General features: G+C 41.9%; 1 protein-coding gene across 4 annotated transcripts in view; it reads right to left on the bottom strand.

The window, feature by feature from the left end:
* Positions 1–1,761: 1,761 nt before the first annotated feature.
* PIGN (phosphatidylinositol glycan anchor biosynthesis class N) overlaps positions 1,762–20,743 on the bottom strand; it is a 397,785-nt gene continuing 378,803 nt past the window's right edge. For all 4 annotated transcript variants that reach the window (XM_033935002.1, XM_033935003.1, XM_033935005.1 and 1 more), the window contains 2 exons: positions 11,915–11,967; positions 1,762–2,826 (listed from right to left, as the gene is read on the bottom strand). In XM_033935002.1, the coding sequence (XP_033790893.1) occupies positions 2,703–2,826; positions 11,915–11,967 (177 nt within the window). In that variant the 3' untranslated portion in view covers positions 1,762–2,702. The remainder of the gene's footprint in view (positions 2,827–11,914; positions 11,968–20,743) is intronic.

Here is a 20,743-nt window from a genome sequence, read left to right as displayed (position 1 = left end):
ATGGCAGATGAGGTTCAACGTGGATAAGTGTAAAGTGATGCATGTCGGTAACAAAATCTCATGCACAAATACAGGATGTCCGGGGCGGTACTTGGAGACACCTCCCAGGAAAGAGACTTGGGAGTTCTGAACGACAAGTTGATGAAGACGTCTGTGTAATATATGGCGGCGGCGAAAAGAGAAAACATAATGCTAGGAATGATAAAGATGGAGATCACGAACAGATTGGAGAAAGTTATCATGCTTCTATACCGGGCCATGGTGTGTCCTCACCTTGAGTACTGCATCCAGCACTGGTCGCCGTATATGAAGGACACGGTACTACTCGAAAGGGTCCAGAGAATTGCGACTAAAATGGTTAAGGGGCTGGAGGAGTGGCCGTACAGTGAGAGATTAGAGAAACTGGGCCTCTTCTCCCTCGAAAAGAGATTGAGAGGGGACATGATCGAAACATTCAAGATACTGAAGGGAATAGACTTAGTAGATAAAGACAGGTTATTCACCCTCTCCAAGGAAGGGAGAATGAAAGGGCACTCTCTAAAGTTGAAAGGGGCTATATTCCGTACGAACGTAAGGAAGTTCTTCTTCATCCAGAGAATGGTAGAAAAATGGAACTCACTTCCGGAGTCTGTTGTAGGGGAAAACACCCTCCAGGGATTCAAGACAAAGTTGGACAAGTTCCTGCTCAACTAGAAAGTACGCAGGTGAGGCTGGGCTCATTTAGAACACTGGTCTTTGACCTAGGGGCCACCACATGAGCGGACTGCTGGGCACGATGGACCACTGGTCTGACCCAGCAGTGGCAATTCTTATGTTCTTATGTTAATAGCCATAGAAACGATCTAGCTACTTGTACAAATAAATATTTATAAAAATCGAGTCAATGCTTAGAGGATATACAATTAGGGATGGAGCATGGAATAATAGAACTATAAACCCAAGGGTAATTGACTTTTGAAACCATTGTCTGTCTGACTGCTTAGAAAAACAGGACAAGGATATCCTTAAAGAAAACTTTAAGAGCAAATACTGGCCATGCCCAGCAGCTGGAAACCCCAACATCAGCCAAAAGTCATTTATTATGTAAACCTGTTCCACAGCTTTTTCCAGCACTGAGTTGGACACAAAACAATAGGCAGAGTGAGCTACAGCATAAAAGGTCACGCATGTGGAGCTTAATGGAAATCCAAAGGAGACCAGCTTTTCAAATATTTTGTGAATACAATCAGAATAACTTCAGTTCAATTACATTTATTCTGGGGGTTTTCTAGCATTTACAAAGCAACAAAATGTCAGCAATTCAGCCGTTTTGACATGGGTATTAAATACAATTATTTTGGATGTAATGAAATGCTGAACTGGAGTGTTGCTGAAAGAAGAGAGCAAAATCCTGGTGAAAGGGAAAAGTACAAAACAATAAGTTTTAGTGCAATCTTAAAAATAGCGTAGATGGCCAGATATTCAGCTATGGAGGTTATGGAGGCTATGGAGGTTAAATAAAATCCAGATATTCAGCACCAGTATCCAGATTGCAGCTGGCAGTGACTTATCCAGAGTAGAATAGTGAGTGGTCACACTACTTGATCATATTTAAACCACTACTTGAATATCTCATTGCAGAAAGTTAGAACAGCAATTTCTCTAACTTTCCCCCCTTTTTACTAAACTGAGATAGTGGTTATTAGCGCATGGAGCTGCGCTGAATGCTCTACGCTGCTCCCGATGCTCATAGAGCTCCTATGAGTGTCGGAAGCAGCGCGGAGCATTCAGCGCTGCTCCCTTTGCTAATAACCACTATCGCGGTTTAGTAAAAGTGTGTGTGTGGGGGGGGGGGGGATTTGAATATTGCCACTGAATATCCCTAGATTCCTTTTGAATACTGAGCAAGAAGTTTTTACAGAAAACTTTCTCTTGTTAATATTAAATCATCTTTCTGCATTTTGTTTGCATTTGCCTGGTTGGATTTTTTTTTTTTTAAATTTGGTGTTGTTACTGAATCCACTGGATTACATCCCGAAACAAACCTGTCACCAATGCACTGGATTTATTCTTTGGAAGCTTGAATTCAAACTGGTATTTTCAGCTTCATTGCACAATCTGGCAGAATGAAAAGCAATGCAAAACAAGGCTACACCTACACATTGCTGTTTGAATATGTTTACATGCTGTTTTTTTTCAAGATGCCTTTGTTTAATGTTTAAAACAAATAATTTCTTAAACTTGCTAGTTGTTTACTTCAGTTTCTGAGTTTATGATGTGCTCAGCATGGATTGACAACCAAAATGTAACAGAGCAAAATGTACAATATATGAATGGCTGCTCTCTACAGAAAGGCTATAATAGGCCTGAGATGCAAGCCAGTATTATGTAGGTGTATAATTGAAACATTTAGGAGATGTTAAAGTAAAAAACACATCCACCCCAAAAGATACAAAATCCCTGCTAATTTTTCAAAGTGTTAATCAATTATTTCTGCAAGCATAATGTAAAACAGAAACTATATTTTGCTAGATGAATGGTAATGTAAGCAGATGAAAGGTGTGCATGTTTAGTTGAATGTTGACTGTCATCTCTCAGTCACAACACAAAATTCATGAGTCTCAAGTTATGACTTTATAGAGTTCTGAGTAACTGAGTGATGAGTTCACCAGCAGAACTTGTCTTGGAAGAAACAATTGGCAACTACTACATGTTGGGTTTCATTACGTAGCATGGTGTTTAGTTCTCCTCCAAAATTTGATTTTCTTTGTAGTGAGCACTTGAGCTAAGCCACTCAGAAGCATCAAAAATATTGTCATGGACATCACAATGACATAGTGGCTGATGCTGCAACAAAAAAATTAAAAGGTTAGATAAACAAATTATGGAAAATATTTTTTTCTTAACCTCCCAACTATTTAGCACAATTATTTTACAGATTGGCTGAAATAAGTTTCAGACAATTAATGCAATTTTTCTTCAAAATATCCTTTTTTAAGCAGTGAGAAAATAAGAATAGCCATATTGGATTACAATAATGGTCTATCTAGCCCTGTAATCCTATTTTTAACAGTAGCAAATCCATTAATCCAAATAGCAGCAGCATTCCATGCTACTAATCCCAGGGCAAGCAGTGGCTCCCCCCTTGTCTGTCTCGATAGCAGACTATAGACTTTTCCTCCAGGAACTTGTCCAAACTTTATTTTAAACCCAGATATGTTAAAGCACATTTACTTACTGTAACAGGTGTTATCCAGAGACAACAGGCAGATATTCTCACATATGGGTGATGTCATCCACGGAGCCCAGTACGGATACTCTAAAAACGTGAACTATCACTTTAAACTTTAAGAGATTCGCGACTACCTGCACCATACATGCACAACTGTCTTCCCACCTGACATGCCCCTTAGTTCCATAAGCAAGCTAAGAAGTCAACCAGGGGAGGAGGGTGGGTTATGAGAATATCTGCCTGCAGTCTCCGATAACACCTGTTAGGGTAAGTAACTGTGCTTTATCCGAACCTGGGAGATTAGATATTTTATTGTCCCTTTATACTTCAATTTTGGAGATCCATTTGGGATCAGATAAACAAAGTAATGGAAAATCCACTGGCACTTACATATGACACTGTGCTCTTTGGCACTATGATGAGAGCTAAAAGCCAAATATCATCTCACAATAATAAACTTCTATCTATTATGACAGGGGTTGCCATTCAGCTTATTTTAAGGAATTGGAAAAACTGGGATAGACTGAACTATACCTTTTGGTGGGAGTCTATATGTCATTTTTAAGATGGAATGAAGTATGGCTATATATCAGGGACATTATAAGTAGTTTCTGAAGATTTGGTAGCCATTGACAAAATTTTGCAGAGTGATTAGTAATTATGCCCTTTGGTCATACACGTCAAGGGTGGGTGGGTGGGTGGATGGGAGGACGGGTTGAAATGTATTTTTCAATTTCTCAATTTGAGTGTATTTTTTGAATATAATTGGGGGTGGGTGATATATCTATTTGTCATAAATTATAATTGTAAATGTATTTAAGTGCTTTTATAAAGTTATATGATTGTATTATATCCTGCACTTAATCATGGCTTTAAAATGAATAAAGAAATAAAAAAAATTATATATATATATAATTATATATATATACACACACACATATAATATATATATATATATATATATATACACACACACATATATATATACATTTAAAGCCATGATTAAGTGCAGGATATAATATATATATGATTCATTCTGCATGGAATTCTACAAGATGCCTAGCAATGCCTACCTGACAAGTGGTCATGGTTAGAGGCAGAGAATGGGTGTGGGATGACTTAGGCATCAGCAGGCCTCTGTGTTAGGAGTCAGTAAATTAGGCCATGAAAACGCTGACCTAACATACTGGTGTCTACCCTTATGATGCCTACCGATGTCTATGTTGAGTTAGGTGCCTCTAGGCGCAATTCTATAAAAGACGCCTAGCAAGGGGGCATGGCTTGGCAGCGCACAAGATGGAGGTGTAACCGCAGCGCTCCTAACCTGGGCAACAAGCAGGAAAACTGTTATAGTACTACAGAGCTTTTTCAATCCCGAAAACATTGAAAGAAGTGGTATATTATGGCTACAACGCGCCAAGCGAAGTTGGACATGGCAGGTACAACAGGAGGGGCGGCGAAATGTTTTAAACACATTCAACTGATGCCATCGAAAATGCCGATCCCAATTGAAGCCGCTGACTTGTCTGACATAATGGATGTAATGGTGGAATTACTGAATATAAAACAAATCCTTCAGGAAAACGCTAATAGAATTATGGAAGTAAAGGTTGAAGTGAATCTAAGCAAATGGAGATCGCGAACCAGAGGATGCCAAAGCTGGAAGACAGAGTGGAGCAGGTGGAACTAACTCCGCAGCAGTGTAAAAAGGACAGCCAGACTATTATAGAAATGAAGAAACAACTTGAAGATTATGACAATAGGGGAAGAAGAAATAACAAGAATTATTGGTCTGGCTGAAGGTTTGGAAGGGGGAGAAACCATTCAGTTTTTGGCAAACCTATTGCCTAAACTACTACAATTAAATTCAAAAAGGCCGTTGGAAATAGAACATGCTCACAGAATTCGGCAGCCAGCAAATCACGTGAGCACAAGACCACTAATCTTCAGGCTTCTAAGTTTCCAACAGGCTTTAGAGATATTAAAATTGGCTAAAGCGGATAGAAACTTGAACTATAAGGGTTCTAAGCTGCTGTTGGTGCCAGATTTCGCAAAGGCGACAGCGAATACACAGAAGCAGTTTCTTATGTTAAGACCACAAATGAGAGAAAAAGGGTTCACCTATGGCTTATACCAGGGGTGTCCAATGTCGGTCCTCGAGGGCCGCAATCCAGTCGGGTTTTCAGGATTTCCCCAATGAATATGCATGAGATCTATTAGCATACAATGAAAGCAGTGCATGCAAATAGACCTCATGTATATTCATTGGGGAAATCCTGAAAATCCGACTGGACTGCGGCCCTCGAGGACTGACATTGGACACCCCTGGCTTATACTATCCAGCAACTATGAGAGTTACATGTGGAAATAAGACATTACATTTTGAAGATCCTGAGAAATTAAAGGATTTCTTGTCAAAATCTGAGCCAATGTCTATTTAGAAATTAATAAGTGTTAGATTCCTTGGCAAAATAATTATATAGAATCTGGCTTTATAAATTGGAGAACATAAGGATGTCAGTGATGCTGTGAAGGAGGAAAATAGTATGAATTTGGTACCAATGTAATATGTATTACTTTGGTTTTTGACAAACATTTATTCAAATATGTTCTTCAATGCTTTATGGATGAAAAAGTTCAAGGTTCTTATTTTGATATGGTTGTTTATACATAAGAAAGATTCAATTCTGGATGTTTGAACTTCGATAAAATTTTCATAGACATGGAATATCTATTGTCAGTATATTATGTTTTTGAGACTCTCTTTTAAGAAAACTTATATTTATACTGATGAAGAAGGAAAAGGAGAACATATCGTCTAAACTTAGTTAATACAGATGCAGTTGCTGGAAGAAAAGTTTTTAGAATTCTGGAAAATATAAACAAAGTTGTTTTTTTTTAGATTCAATGAGAGGAAACGAATCTTTATATATATTTTAGATGTTTATGGGTCATGTGTACATTATATGGTATGGATTGTCTGATTTGTTGTTCATTGACAGATCTTTATTGTTCTTTCTCAATGGGTAATGATTTGGGAGATGAGAATGTATGAAGTTATTATCAAATTTATTGAGTTGGGGGTCCTAATTATATAAGTATATATGGAAAGTAAATACATTAAATATATATTAATTATATCCAAAATATGAAACATAAAATATATTTGAAGTTTCAGATAAAAGTCAGGGGAGTATTATTTGAGAGGATTAGGTTAAAAAGTGTTTTATAAAATGGTCTTTTATGTTCTTTCTTAATAGGTAATGATTTGGGTGGTTTGACTATATAAATTTATGTGTGCAAATATTTTAAAAGGTGTGGATATTACTTATGTGGGGAGGGGAAAAAATATAAAAAGGAAAAAAAAAGTTTATAGATGGTAGGGAATAAAGACTTATATAAAGCAGCATTGAGGGGGTTAAATCCAAGGGAAAAAAGAGAAAAAAGGTTAAAAGGAAAAATTTATGTAGAAATAAGGATATTCTATATGTTTTAAATGATTATCTAATATAAAATGCTATTAATGTTAAATCAATCAATTAATCAATAGTTTATTGAGGGTATGCATGAACTATTGGATATTAATTTAGGACTTTGATGAATTCTTAGATATTTTGCTCCTAAGACATGATATTTAAATAATTAATTAATGATACCTTATAGGAAATATTCATAGTTGGGGAAAAGAAAGGAGACATGTAAAATGATAATGAGATTAATTTAATGACTAAGGAGAAATTTATTAATTGTATTACTGGTATTTGGGGGATAGTAAAGAAATAGTTAGTATTCTCATTAATGTGATAAATATATAGATAAAGATGATGGAAAACCTCTTAAAATGATAGAATACATTATTTTCTTAAATATGTTGGATATTAGGAAATCTTGTAAGTTGTTAAATTAAAATATGGATTTATTTTTAGAAAGCTTGTTTCAGGGGAAAGAGATAAAGTTGCCTGGGGAAGGGGTATTGTGATTGCTAATCTTATGGGTGCTCCAAGACAGTCATTTTATTTGGGGTTAGGGGATAGGGGTGGGGAGGGGTTTTTTTTAAATTAGGGTATGGATGTGCAGGTGAAATAGCTATCTATTAAGGTATTTGATGGTTTGTGGTATATCTTATAGTCCCTTTTTATTACTATATTAAAATGGAGTTGAAAATTTTTTCGTTAAATGTTAATGGCCTCAATCATCTAATCAAAAAAAAAAGAAAATACTTTCCTTTCTGAAACAACAAAATGCAGTTATATACTATATTCAAGAGACACATTTGTTGGCCATAGAAGCTAAGAAACTGGAAAGTGGTTGGGTTAAAGCACTGTGTTTTTGCCCCGGCTGTTGGGAAAGAAGCAGGGGTAGCCATTTTGGTGAATAAAAAATGTTCAGCTACTTTTAAAATGATGGATTCAGATCCTTTAGGAAGATATGTGGAAATGAACCTGGGAAATACTACGTTGGCGCTATTTAATGTATATGCCCCAAATTCAAAGCAAAGTGAATTTTTCAAAACTCTGCAACAGTTAATACTATCACTGGCCACTTCTAATTTAGTGGTGGCAGGGGATTTTAACACTGCTATGGATCCATTGATGGATTTAAAAACTTAGTAAAATTATGAAAACATTAGGATTAGATAATTTTGTACATTCTTGTGATTTGAAAGATATATGGCGAATACTTCATTTTGATGAGTGAGAATTTTCCTTTTGTTCCCAAGTTCCCAAATCCTTTTCAGGAATAGATTATATTTTCATTTCAAATCAATTAAGTCAGCAGGTTACACAAGCCTCCATAGATCCAATTATTTTGTCTGATCATGGGGTAGGTGTAGATTGAATTTAAACTTGCTGAGCAGGATAATGGCAGATCTTTATGGAGATTCGATAATACATTGTTAGCAGATTCAAATTTTCTTGAAGAATTTCAGTTAAAACTTAATGAATTTTTTCAAATTAATACTGCAAAAGAAATCTCAGTGGAAACCTTATGGGATGCTTTTAAGGCTACCATGAGAGGTCAAATTATTTCATATTCAGCATATGTTATGAAGCAGCTTAAAAATCAATTTTCTAATTTGGAACAGGAAATTAAGGTTTTGGAGTCAAAATTGATTGAAAAATGGGAACAAACTACTCTACAGGCTCTTTTAAAAGTAAAATGTAAATATAATGAGATTTCTTCACAATTTGTAAGGAAAGCTTTGTTTTCTCAACAGACCATGTATTATGGAAGCTCAAATAAGGCAGGAAGATTATTGGCAAATTATCTCAAAGCAAAGAAAAGAAGGTCAAAAATTATTGCAATAAAAGATGAAAAAGGTGATACTCATTCTCAAATTGGACCTATTTTAAAGCAATTCTTAAATTTTTATAAAGCTCTGTATTCTTCCGAGCCTTATTCAGATAAAGAAAAAGATGGTTTAGAGTTTTTAAAATTAATTAATGGTCAAAAAATTCCTGAACATATAAAAGGAAGTTTAGAGGTACCTATATCATTAAAAGAGTTGCAATCAGCCTTGAAGTCCCTTAGAGCTGGATCCGCTCCAGGTGGAGATGGTTTCACGGTAGAGTTTTATAAATCATTTCAAAGCACCCTTTTAGTTCATTTATTAAATTTATATCAGGTCCAACTTACTAATGGTTGCATCAAAGGTACTATGGCGGAATCTGTTACTATAGTTTTGCCGAAGCCAAATAATGATCTCACATTGGTTTCAAATTGCAGGCCTATTTCTTTAATCAATGTAGATGGAAAACTTCTAGCTAAGACATTGGCTTTACGCTTCGCTAAGGCTCTCCCTTTTATTATTGGTATGCACCAAACAGGATTTGTTGCTCAGAGACATTCCTCTAATAACACCAGATTGGCTTTTCATATGTTAAATTTAACAAAAGCCATGAAAGATCCAGCCTTTTTGGTATCCTTAGATGCAGAAAAAGCCTTTGATCGGGTGGAATGGACCTTCATGTATCAAGCAATGGATTGGTTTGGAATGGGTTCAGAATTTATACAAATGATCCAATCCTTGTATAGTTCCCCTATTGCTAGACTGTATATTAATAATAATCTCTCGGAGTGTTTTAGTTTGCAGAGGGGAGTTAGGCAGGGATGTCCTTGTCTCCTTTGCTTTTTGATATTGTATTAGAACCCTTGTTATTAGCTATCCTTATTCAGAACGAGAATACAAAGTCTCTGCTTATGAAGATGATATACTGCTTCATTTGAGAAATCCTGAAACAACCATTCCATGCTTATTTGATTTAATAGAGAAATTTGGAAAATTTTCAGGATACAAGATAAATTGGAGTAAATCAGAAGTTCTTCCACTTAATGTCCATTGCACAAAAGGTTTATTTGAAACATTTCCCTTTTTATGGAAAGAGGATGGAATAAAATATTTAGGCATTTGGATAAAAAACATGTTGGATGAAACAATGAAAGAGAATGAAAATTTTTTATTACAGAAGGTAACAGAAATGTGTGAGCAGTGGAATCCTTTACATCTTTCTTGGTGGGGGAGAGTCCAAACTATTAAATGATGATCTTGCCTGTGGTTTGTTATCAAATGGGTATGTTACCAGTTTTTTTTCAGGGGTCCTTTTATAAAAAGTTAAATAGAATTCTTACAAAATTTATTTGGCTGGGTAAAATTGCTAGAATTGTGTTAGTATCTCTACAAAAGCCAATTACAGAGGGAAGGGTAAATTTTCCCAATTTTTATAGGTACCATCAATCCTATATTTTGCGCCAGGGTATGTATTGGGTCTTTCCAGAGCTCAATGAAAATATCCCAGATTGGTTGTGGTTGGAATGGCGACTCATGTTTCCTCTGCGACTATGCCATGTTCTCAGTATCAAAATGCCTAGAATATTAGTAGATACATGGAAAACCTTACGATATGTCAATAATTTAACACCTATTCCAATACATAAATCAACAAATCAAACTATATGGCTAAACGCCAAGATTCAAATTGGCGGATTTAAGGTCATCTGAAAGCATTGGATGATAGCAGGAATACGTATTTTAGATGATGTTATATCTAATGGTAAGCTGCTTGAATTTTCATAGTTGCAACATAAATTTGGACTTAATAAATCACAAAGTTTTAGATGGTTGGAACTGAAGCAGGCCATTCAGGTGGGGTTCCCTGAATGGAAAATTTTAAATAATCAATATAGTTTGGAATTCTTATGCTTTCAGGTGGACTTCCTGGGACACCAGGCTGCACAGTGGTATAAATTGATAGCTGGATTTATAAATAAGAAACCAAAAACTGGTCTAAGGGACATTTGGAGTATTGAGATTAAGCACCAAATTTCTGCGTCTCAATGGCCACAAATTTGGACTTGGAGGATGAGATGTACAAAGTCGGCATCTATGAGACAAACGTTTTTTTTTTCCTGTTACATAGAGCATTCTGGACCCCAGTTCGTTTACAAAAGTTGGATAGCTCTAAGTCAAATAGATGTTGGCATTGTCATCTCGAAGCAGGGACTTTAGATCGCCAAATCAATTGTTTGTTGGAAAATCCAGTGGCTTTGCCCTATGATACTGTGTTATTTGGCATGTCAATGAGGGCTAAAAGCCAAATATCATCTAAGAACAAGCTTTTACTTATAATGACAGGAGTTGCATACAACAAATTACGAGTAATTGGAAGAATTGGAAGAGGCTTAACTATAGTTTTTGGTGGAATTTCTTGTGTCATATGTATAAAATGGAAAGAACATTAGCTACTCAAAGGGAATGTCAAGAAATTTCAGGAGACTTGGGAACCATTAGCAAAATATTGTAATGTCTAATTATTGTTTTCCCCTTTAAAAATGCACATCTGGGAGGGGGGGTCTGATATGATAATGAATTTTGGATATGGGGTTCACGATAGATATTTTATGTGTTGGACATTGTGATTGTTTAGGGGGGAGGGGGGATTAATTCTGAAATGGATATTAAGTGTGGTATTTGAGTATAAAATGTTGTATTTACTGTTACACTTATTGTAAGTTTTGAAAATAATAAAAAATTGGAAAAAAAAAGATACCTAGCAATTGATTGACAACCATGCTGAGCAGCGCCATTTATACAATCAGGGCCAAAGTGCCCATGGATATTTGCTCCTATTATTCCTGTGGATTATTTTTTTACTTGGAAAATAATGTACATAGAATTGAAAATGAATTCCATGTGGATTAATTTCTTTTGTTGCAGCAAAAAACATGTCTGTTGTGGAACTCCTTCATTTCAATTCACTGGAAATGAAGCCAGATGTTGAAAGCAGTGGCAGAATAACTGATGTGGTAAAATACAGAACTCTAGGGATGTCACATTTATCAATACAAAGCAAGTTAAAATGTAGATTAATGCGAGCTGAAAGCTGTGATGGCCTGAACAGATTTTAAAGTAAGAGGCTTGTTCCTAGATAATGCACATAATAGCACTCGGAACATGACAGAACCAAGAAAGTTTTGGATACCAAATCTACCAACTTCCACAATCTACTGTAGGTCAGATCAAACTAAAATTATATTTAAGTGATTCCTGCAGTATTTGCTATAGAAGAATTTTCACTAAAATGAGGTAATTTATTAAAAATGTGAACCACTCAATATTTAAAATGGCTTCAGCATTCTATTTGGCTACTACAGGCTCATCCTTCCTGAGAGTTTACTTGAGGCAAACTGCATGCTATACTTTACCTTGTTCCAATATCCAGCCAGCTCCCATAATCTTTAACGAGGAAGAAGAAATGCTGTAGGGAAAAAATAAAATCAATATTTTGGTTTATTGTATAAATTGATATAGCAAAACACAAAACAAAATCTTGGGAATTATAAATAATATAACAAATTTTAATTCAAACACTTACAATAATGAAGACAAATGCTTATTAAACCATAAAAATAGTATAACCACTTTATTTCAGTACAAACCCCTGATAAAAAACACCTAAAAAATAAAACTCAGTCCAATACAAATATTTCTTATTGTGAAATAGTCCCTTGAAATTTTCTGAGTGGTTTATATTTCAAATCTTCTTTATACATCCGTGTTTATGACAAAATAAATCTTCCTGAGATCTTGTATCCACAATTGAAATTAGTTATTGTAACAGTTGAAACCAGTCTTGATCCACACCAGACTGTTTTTCACTGAAAGCGTCTTCGGGAGTCAAGACTATTTGCGGTATTCCTTGGGTCTATTTACCTACAATCATTAACCAATATATAATAATACATTCATAACAAACATTGCTGCTACAATAGTGCGTACTCTAATAACATAGCATACCTTGAACAATCTTTATCATGGCAACCAACTAAGGGAGGGAGATCTCCCTAAAGCTCTTCTTCAACACCCAAAGGTAGTCTACAGTTGAATAGTCCTATGTGACCAATGCTAGATTTTTAAATCCCCCCTACTCACCAACCCCAGCAGCCAATCATAACCCGTCACCTCACATTCACTAAACCCCATTCAATTTCTTTATTTAAATCCTGCGGTTTCATAGTGCCCCATTGATAAATTAATCTCTGTTCTTTATTTATTAAAACTGCCGAAGCATCCCCTCTTGTTAAACTTACATTTAGAAAAACTACAAATTTTAATTCCTCAATTAGATGATTTTGCTCCCGCCAATGAAGCACCAGTGGGGCTTCCTCATAAGAACATAAGCAGTGCCTCTGCTGGGTCAGACCAAGGGTCCATCCTGCCCATCAGTCCGCTCACGTGGCGGCCCATCAGGTCCAGGACCTGTATAGTGATCTCTATCCCGCTTACATTACTACACGCCCCCCCACCCACCCCCGCTCTTCTCCTCCCCTTAATTGCTCCCCTCTCCCCTATCTCCCCTCCGCCAGTCATCCTCTGTTAAGTTCGATTAACACTGCTTATATCCGATAAACTATTTATATCGGATAAATTATCTTTACATGATAAAATGATGTAAACCCCGCTTTAACATTTGTTTCTATCTGATAAATTGTGTATTGCTGATAAATTGTTTAAAATTGTTCAAACTGTTTGTAAATCTGCATGTTAACGCAGATACTACTGTAACTGATGTAAACCGCCTAGAACTCTCCGGGTATGGCGGTATATAAGAATAAAATTATTATTATTATTATTATTATCTATACCCTTCTATCCATTTTTTCTTCAGGAATTCATCCAATCCTTTCTTGAACCCTGATATCATCCACCACCCTTTGGGTGAAGAAGAATTTCCTAGCATTGGTTCTGAATCTATCCCCTCTTAATTTTTCCGTATGTCCTCTTGTTCTTGTAGTTTCTGAAAGCTTGAAGAATCTGTCCCTCTCCACTTTCTCTAGGCCCTTCATGATCTTGAAAGTCTCTATCTTGTCCTCACTATTAGTTATTTAATTACTCAAGTATTCCACTATGCGTAACTTGGTTTTCTGTTTAGTTTGGCCTATATACCATTTATTGAAAGGACAACAGATACCATAAGCTACCTGTGAAGTATCACAATTTGAAAACAATCGGATATAAAAATGCTTCCCTAATAGCTGATTGTTTATTATGTTACTCAAAATTGCATATTGACAATACACATAGTAATTACAACAGAATTGTTCCATTTGAACTGAAAATTGTGTTTCATGATCATGATGTTTTGACAATATTTCTAGCAAATTTTTTTGCCGAGTGTATGCAAATCAGGGAAGTTCCTGTAATTCTGTATGCAAATTTAAAATATTCCAATGTTTTTGGATCGCTTGATGAATTAACATATGGCTTGACTGAAGTTACATACGGAGAACTCGTCAACAGGCGCTGCAGGAGTTTGAATCCCAAATGCAGAAATATCTTACTGAACAGAGCGCGCTTAAAGTCAAGAAATATCATCGAGATCATCTACATTACACGAAAGGGTATGTCTACCCATGAACGAACAAAAAGAGTAGTGTCAGGAAAAACCGTCAAGTGGGTAAGAAGGTGCTGTTTAATGTCATCCGAGAATGAAGAGCACAAAACTGCATCTGGTTCTCATGGGGGTGAATAGGGAGAGAGTATCCCAAATTTATCAACATCTTTTTTATGAATCCCTGCACAGGCTCCAGCCTTAGAAGAGAAGAAGGACGGAGAGACTACAGGGGCAAAACTCAGGAATAGCAAATACAAGAAACCAGTTCACAAATAAATACAGGAATCTTCAATTTATCCTCCCGTGTGCTATCAAAGGAGGAAGAGGAGGTTTTGATTAAAGGTTTATCATTTGTGCATATAATCGGTATGACGGGTTTAAAACCAGGACTTCCCTATATCGATTTTTTTCCAAATTTGAGATTGAAAACGTTCTTTCAAGATGTAGACAGTGAACCAAGAGATCAGGTGACTGTGTTGAAAGATATGAAGATGAAATCGAAGTGGATTCCTCCAGGGGCACCGGATCCCTCAGTAGCAGTGTTTGAGAGACTTGTCCTGTTTGATTTAGCAGCTATGGAGCAGAGTGCAAAATGAGGAATTCTATAGGGCTATATCTTATGATCTGATAGGGGAGATCAAAAACATGATTGATGACATATTAGCAAGAGCTAAATATGAAGACGCACATAGATGGATCAGAAACTGGTTGGAGGGAAGGAAACAGAGGATAGGAGTAAAGGGCCACTACTCGGACTGGAGGAGGGTCACGAGTGGTGTCCCCCAGGGCTCGGTGCTCAGGCCGCTGATATTTAATATATTCATAAATGATCTAGAAACAGGGACAAAGTGTGAGATAATAAAATTTGCGGACGACACCAAACTTTTTAGTGGAGCTCGGACTAAAGAGGACTGCGAAGAATTGCAAAGGGACTTGAACACACTAGGGGAATGGGCGACGAGATGCAGATGAAGTTCAACGTTGAGAAATGTAAAGTATTACATGTGGGAAGCAGAAACCCGAGGTACAACTACAAGATGGAAGGGATGTTAAGAAAGGGACTTGGGGGTAATGGTGGACACGACAATGAAGCCGACGGCACAGTGCACAGCGGCCGCTAAGAGAGCAAATAGAATCCTATATAATAAAACGCTAGCTGCGCATGCGCACTCAACTGCGTGCTTCTGTTTTCCCTGATCTGTGAGATGTAGGTCCGTGGCATTGCAGGAGTGCGCTTGCGCGCCTAGGGTTCTTTTCAGTTCCTCTTTGTCGTCGTCTTCGCCCCTCCCCCCCAATCCCCGTTGAGCCTCCCACCCGATTTTCCCTTCTTGTGGTTTGGCCGGCTCCCTTAGTCCCTTGCCGCCGCCACCCCCTTCCCTTCCCGCGGCCGACAAACATCTTGGCTCCAGCAGCGGCCGCAGCACTGTAAACACGCTGCTTCGTGGCCTCTACTGCCTTGATTTGTACTTCCGTGTCCTTGATGACATTATCAGAGACGCGGCAGAGCAAATCAGGGCAGTAGAGGCCGCGAAGCAGCGTATTTACAGTGCTGCGACCGCTGCTGGAGCCAAGAGGTTTGTCGACCGCGGGAAGGGAAGGGGGTGGCGGCGGCGGCAAGGGACTAGGGGAGCTGGCCAAACCGCGGGGATGGCGCGCATCTTCAAAAAAGTGTAGGCAGGAGGCGAGTGAAGGAGGTTCAGCTCAGAGGAACGGCTGGAGGGTGCTGCAGGTGGCCCATGCAGGTAAACATTCTCACAGGAGGGGAAAGGGGGCTGCTTCGGGGGGAGGGGTGTGCTGGGAGGCAGATCGTTTTGCTTAGGGGGGGAAGACAGAAGGGGGGCCACGGAGAGACAGGGAGGAACTGGAGCGGGAGAGGGAAAGGGGCCTGCTTTGGGGGAGGGGTGTGCTTGGAAGCAGACAGCTTTGCTTGGGGGGGGAGAGACAGAAGGGGGGCCAAGGAGAGACAGTCAGGGAGGAACTGGAGGGGCAGAGAGAAAGGGGTCTGCTTTGGGGGAGGGGTGTGCTGGGAGGTAGATAGCTTTGCTTGGGGGGGAGACAAAATGGGGGGCCACGGAGAGACAGTCAGGATGGAATTGGAGGGGTAGAGGGAAAGGGGTCTGCTTTGGGGGAGAGGTGTGCTGGGAGGTAGATAGCTTTGCTTGGGGTGAGACAAAATGGGGGGCCACGGAGAGACAGTCAGGGAGGAATTGGAGGGGTAGAGGGAAAGGGGGCTGCTTTGGGGGAGGGATGTGCTGGGAGGCAGACAGCTTTGCTTGGGAGGGGAGACAGAAGGGGGGCCACGGAGACACTGTCAGGGAGGAATTGGAGGGGTAGAGGGAATGGGGTCTGCTTTGGGGGAGCGGTGTGCTGGGAGGCAGACAGCTTTGCTTGGGAGGGGAGACAGAAGGGGGGCCACGGAGACACTGTCAGGGAAAAATTGGAGGGGTAGAGGGAAAGGGGGCTGCTTCGGGGGAAGGGGTGTGCTGGGAGGCAGATCGTTTTGCTTAGGGGGGGAAGACAGAAGGGGGGGCCACGGAGAGACAGTCAGGATGGAATTGGAGGGGTAGAGGGAAAGGGGTCTGCTTTGGGGAGAGGTGTGCTGGGAGGTAGATAGCTTTGCTTGGGGGTGAGACAAAATGGGGGGCCACGGAGAGACAGTCAGGGAGGAATTGGAGGGGTAGAGGGAAAGGGGTCTGCTTTGGGGGAGGGATGTGCTGGGAGGCAGACAGCTTTGCTTGGGAGGGGAGACAGAAGGGGGGCCACGGAGACACTGTCAGGGAGGAATTGGAGGGGTAGAGGGAATGGGGTCTGCTTTGGGGGAGCGGTGTGCTGGGAGGCAGACAGCTTTGCTTGGGAGGGGAGACAGAAGGGGGGCCACGGAGACACTGTCAGGGAAAAATTGGAGGGGTAGAGGGAAAGGGGGCTGCTTTGGGGGAAGGGGTGTGCTGGGAGGCAGATCGTTTTGCTTAGGGGGGGAAGACAGAAGGGGGGGGGGGCCACGGAGAGACAGTTAGGGAGGAACTGGAGGGGGAGAGGCAAAGGGGGCTGCTTTCTAGCACCCGTTAATGTAACACTAGTGCTAGGTATAATCAAGAAGGGTATTACTACCAGAACGAAAGAAGTTATCCTGCCGTTGTATTGGGCGATGGTGCGTCCGCATCTAGAGTACTGCGTCCAATATTGGTCGCCGTACCTTAAGAAGGATATGGCGTTACTTGAGAGGGTTCAGAGGAGAGCGACACGTCTAATAAAAGGGATGGAAAACCTTTCATACGCTGAGAGACTGGAGAAACTGGGACTCTTTTCCCTGGAGAAGAGGAGACTTAGAGGGGATATGATAGAGACTTACAAGATCATGAAGGGCATAGAGAGAGTAGAGAGGGACAGATTCTTCAAACTTTCAAAAAATAAAAGAACAAGAGGGCATTCAGAAAAGTTGAAAGGGGACAGATTCAAAACAAATACTAGGAAGTTCTTCTTTACCCAACATGTGGTGGATACCTGGAATGCGCTTCCAGAGGGCATAATAGAGCATAGTACGGTACTGGGGTTCAAGAAAGGATTGGACAATTTCCTGCTGGAAAAGGGGATAGAGGGATATAGATAGAGGATTACTGCACAGGTCCTGGACCTGTTGGGCCGCCGCCTGAATGGACTGCTGGGCACGATGGACCTCAGGTCTGACCCAGCGGAGGCATTTCTTATGTTCTTATGAAGGGGTCATTTCTTCAAAAGAGTATAAATGTTTGAGTCAAGAATTTCCTCAGGTTTCGTTCATATACTTTATTCCAAAGGTCCATAAGTCGCCCACACATCCACCAGGGTGACCTAGAGTGGCAGGGATCTGGTCAGTATTAGATCCCTTGTCCAGGTATATAGATTATAACATTAAAGAACTGGTACTTCGAGCCAAGTCATAGAAACATAGAAACATAGAAATAGACGGCAGATAAGGGCCCACGGCCCATCTAGTCTGCCCACCTTAATGTCCCTTCCCTTACCTTTGCCCTGTGAATAGATCCCATGTGCCGATCCCATTTGGCCTTAAAATCAGGCACGCTGCTGGCCTCAATCACCTGTAGTGGAAGACTATTCCAGCGATCAACCACTCTTTCGGTGAAAAAGAATTTCCTGGTGTCACCTCGTAGTTTCCCGCCCCTGATTTTCAACGGATGCCCTCTTGTTGTCGTGGGACCCTTGAAAAAGAAGATATCTTCCTCTGCCTCGATGCGGCCCGTAAGATACTTGAACGTCTCGATCATGTCCCCCCTCTCTCTGCGCTCCTCGAGCGAGTATAGCTGTAATTTGTCAAGCCGTTTTTCGTATGGTAGATCCTTGAGTCCCGAGACCATCCGGGTGGCCATTCTTTGCACCGACTCCAGTCTCAGCACATCCTTGCGATAATGCGGCCTCCAGAATTGCACACAGTATTCCAGGTGGGGCCTCACCATGGATCTATACAATGGCATAATGACTTCCGCCTGGTTCACGGAAGTTTCGCCCCCCACATTTCGCCCCCAGCAATTCGCCCCTCACATTTCGCCCCCGCACATTTCGCCCCCCGGATGTTTCGCCCCCACACATTTCGCCCCCGCACATTTCGCCCCCACACATTTCGCCCCCGCACATTTCGCCCCTGAGTGTCAGACTATTCCTCTCGCAGGCGATTTCTTTGCCGACACGACGGCAGGCTACAAATTCAAAGTGCACAGCTGGCTGTTCTCACTGCCTCTAATGTCGGCCCTGCAGCTCCGGACTTCCCCACACCTGCTCTCTCCCCCCCCCCCCGATCACTATTATTTTAAATGTTATGGCAGCCACGGCGCTGTATCCATCGGAGGAGACTTCTAACCTCGGCCATGAAGTTGCTGTTGCAGGAAGAGTTCCGGGGCAGGCCGAGGTTAGAAGTCTCCTCCGATGGATACAGCGCCGTGGCTGCCATAACATTTAAAATAATAGTGATCGGGGGGGGGGGGGGGGAGAGAGCAGGGGTGGGGAAGTCCGGAGCTGCAGGGCCGGCGTTAGAGGGAGTAAGAGCTGATGGTGCCACAGGGTCCCGCGTTGGGGGGGGGGAGGGAGGAAGAAAGAAGATGGGGGTCATAATCCAACGCTACCTCGGCCTGAGGTGTGGGGAAGTCCGGAGCTGCAGGGCCGGCGTTAGAGGGAGTAAGAGCTGATGGTGCCACAGGGTCCCGCGTTGGGGGGGGGAGGGAGGAAGAAAGAAGATGGGGGTCATAATCCAACGCTACCTCGGCCTGAGGTGTGGGGAAGTCCGGAGCTGCAGGGCCGGCGTTAGAGGGAGTAAGAGCTGATGGTGCCACAGGGTCCCGCGTTGGGGGGGGGGGAGGGAGGAAGAAAGAAGATGGGGGTCATAATCCAACGCTACCTCGGCCTGAGGTGTGGGGAAGTCCGGAGCTGCAGGGCCGGCGTTAGAGGGAGTAAGAGCTGATGGTGCCACAGGGTCCCGCGTTGGGGGGGGGAGGGAGGAAGAAAGAAGATGGGGGTCATAATCCAACGCTACCTCGGCCTGAGGTGTGGGGAAGTCCGGAGCTGCAGGGCCGGCGTTAGAGGGAGTAAGAGCTGATGGTGCCACAGGGTCCCGCGTTGGGGGGGGGAGGGAGGAAGAAAGAAGATGGGGGTCATAATCCAACGCTACCTCGGCCTGAGGTGTGGGGAAGTCCGGAGCTGCAGGGCGTTGGGGGGGGGGGGGAGGGAGGAAGAAAGAAGATGGGGGTCATAATCCAACGCTACCTCGGCCTGCCCCGGAACTCTTCCTGCAGCCACCACCCGCCTAGGCAGGAACATGAAGTTGCTGTTGCAGGAAGAGTTCCGGGGCAGGCCGAGGTTAGAAGTCTCCTCCGATGGATACAGCGCCGCGGCTGCCATAACATTTAAAATAATAGTGATCGGGGGGGGGGGAAGAGTCGGGGGGGGGGGGGGAAGAGCAGGTGTGGGGAAGTCCGGAGCTGCAGGGCCGGCGTTAGAGGGAGTAAGAGCTGATGGTGCCACAGGGTCCTGCGTTGGGGGGGGGGAGGGAGGAAGAAAGAAGATGGGGGTCATAATCCAACGCTACCTCGGCCTGAGGTGTGGGGAAGTCCGGAGCTGCAGGGCCGGCGTTAGAGGGAGTAAGAGCTGATGGTGCCACAGGGTCCCGCGTTGGGGGGGGGAGGGAGGAAGAAAGAAGATGGGGGTCATAATCCAACGCTACCTCGGCCTGAGGTGTGGGGAAGTCCGGAGCTGCAGGGCCGGCGTTAGAGGGAGTAAGAGCTGATGGTGCCACAGGGTCCCGCGTTGGGGGGGGGAGGGAGGAAGAAAGAAGAGGGGGGTCATAATCCAACGCTACCTCGGCCGGAGGTGTGGGGAAGTCCGGAGCTGCAGGGCGTTGGGGGGGGGGAGGGAGGAAGAAAGAAGATGGGGGTCATAATCCAACGCTACCTCGGCCTGCCCCGGAACTCTTCCTGCAGCCACCACCCGCCTAGGCAGGAACATGAAGTTGCTGTTGCAGGAAGAGTTCCGGGGCAGGCCGAGGTTAGAAGTCTCCTCCGATGGATACAGCGCCGCGGCTGCCATAACATTTAAAATAATAGTGATCGGGGGGGGGGGAAGAGTCGGGGGGGGGGAAGAGCAGGTGTGGGGAAGT

Source organism: Geotrypetes seraphini, chromosome 2 (assembly GCF_902459505.1).
Source record: "Geotrypetes seraphini chromosome 2, aGeoSer1.1, whole genome shotgun sequence".
Lineage (NCBI taxonomy): Eukaryota > Metazoa > Chordata > Amphibia > Gymnophiona > Dermophiidae > Geotrypetes > Geotrypetes seraphini.
Note: the sequence above shows the minus strand (reverse complement) of the source record. Positions and strands in the feature narration are given on the sequence as shown.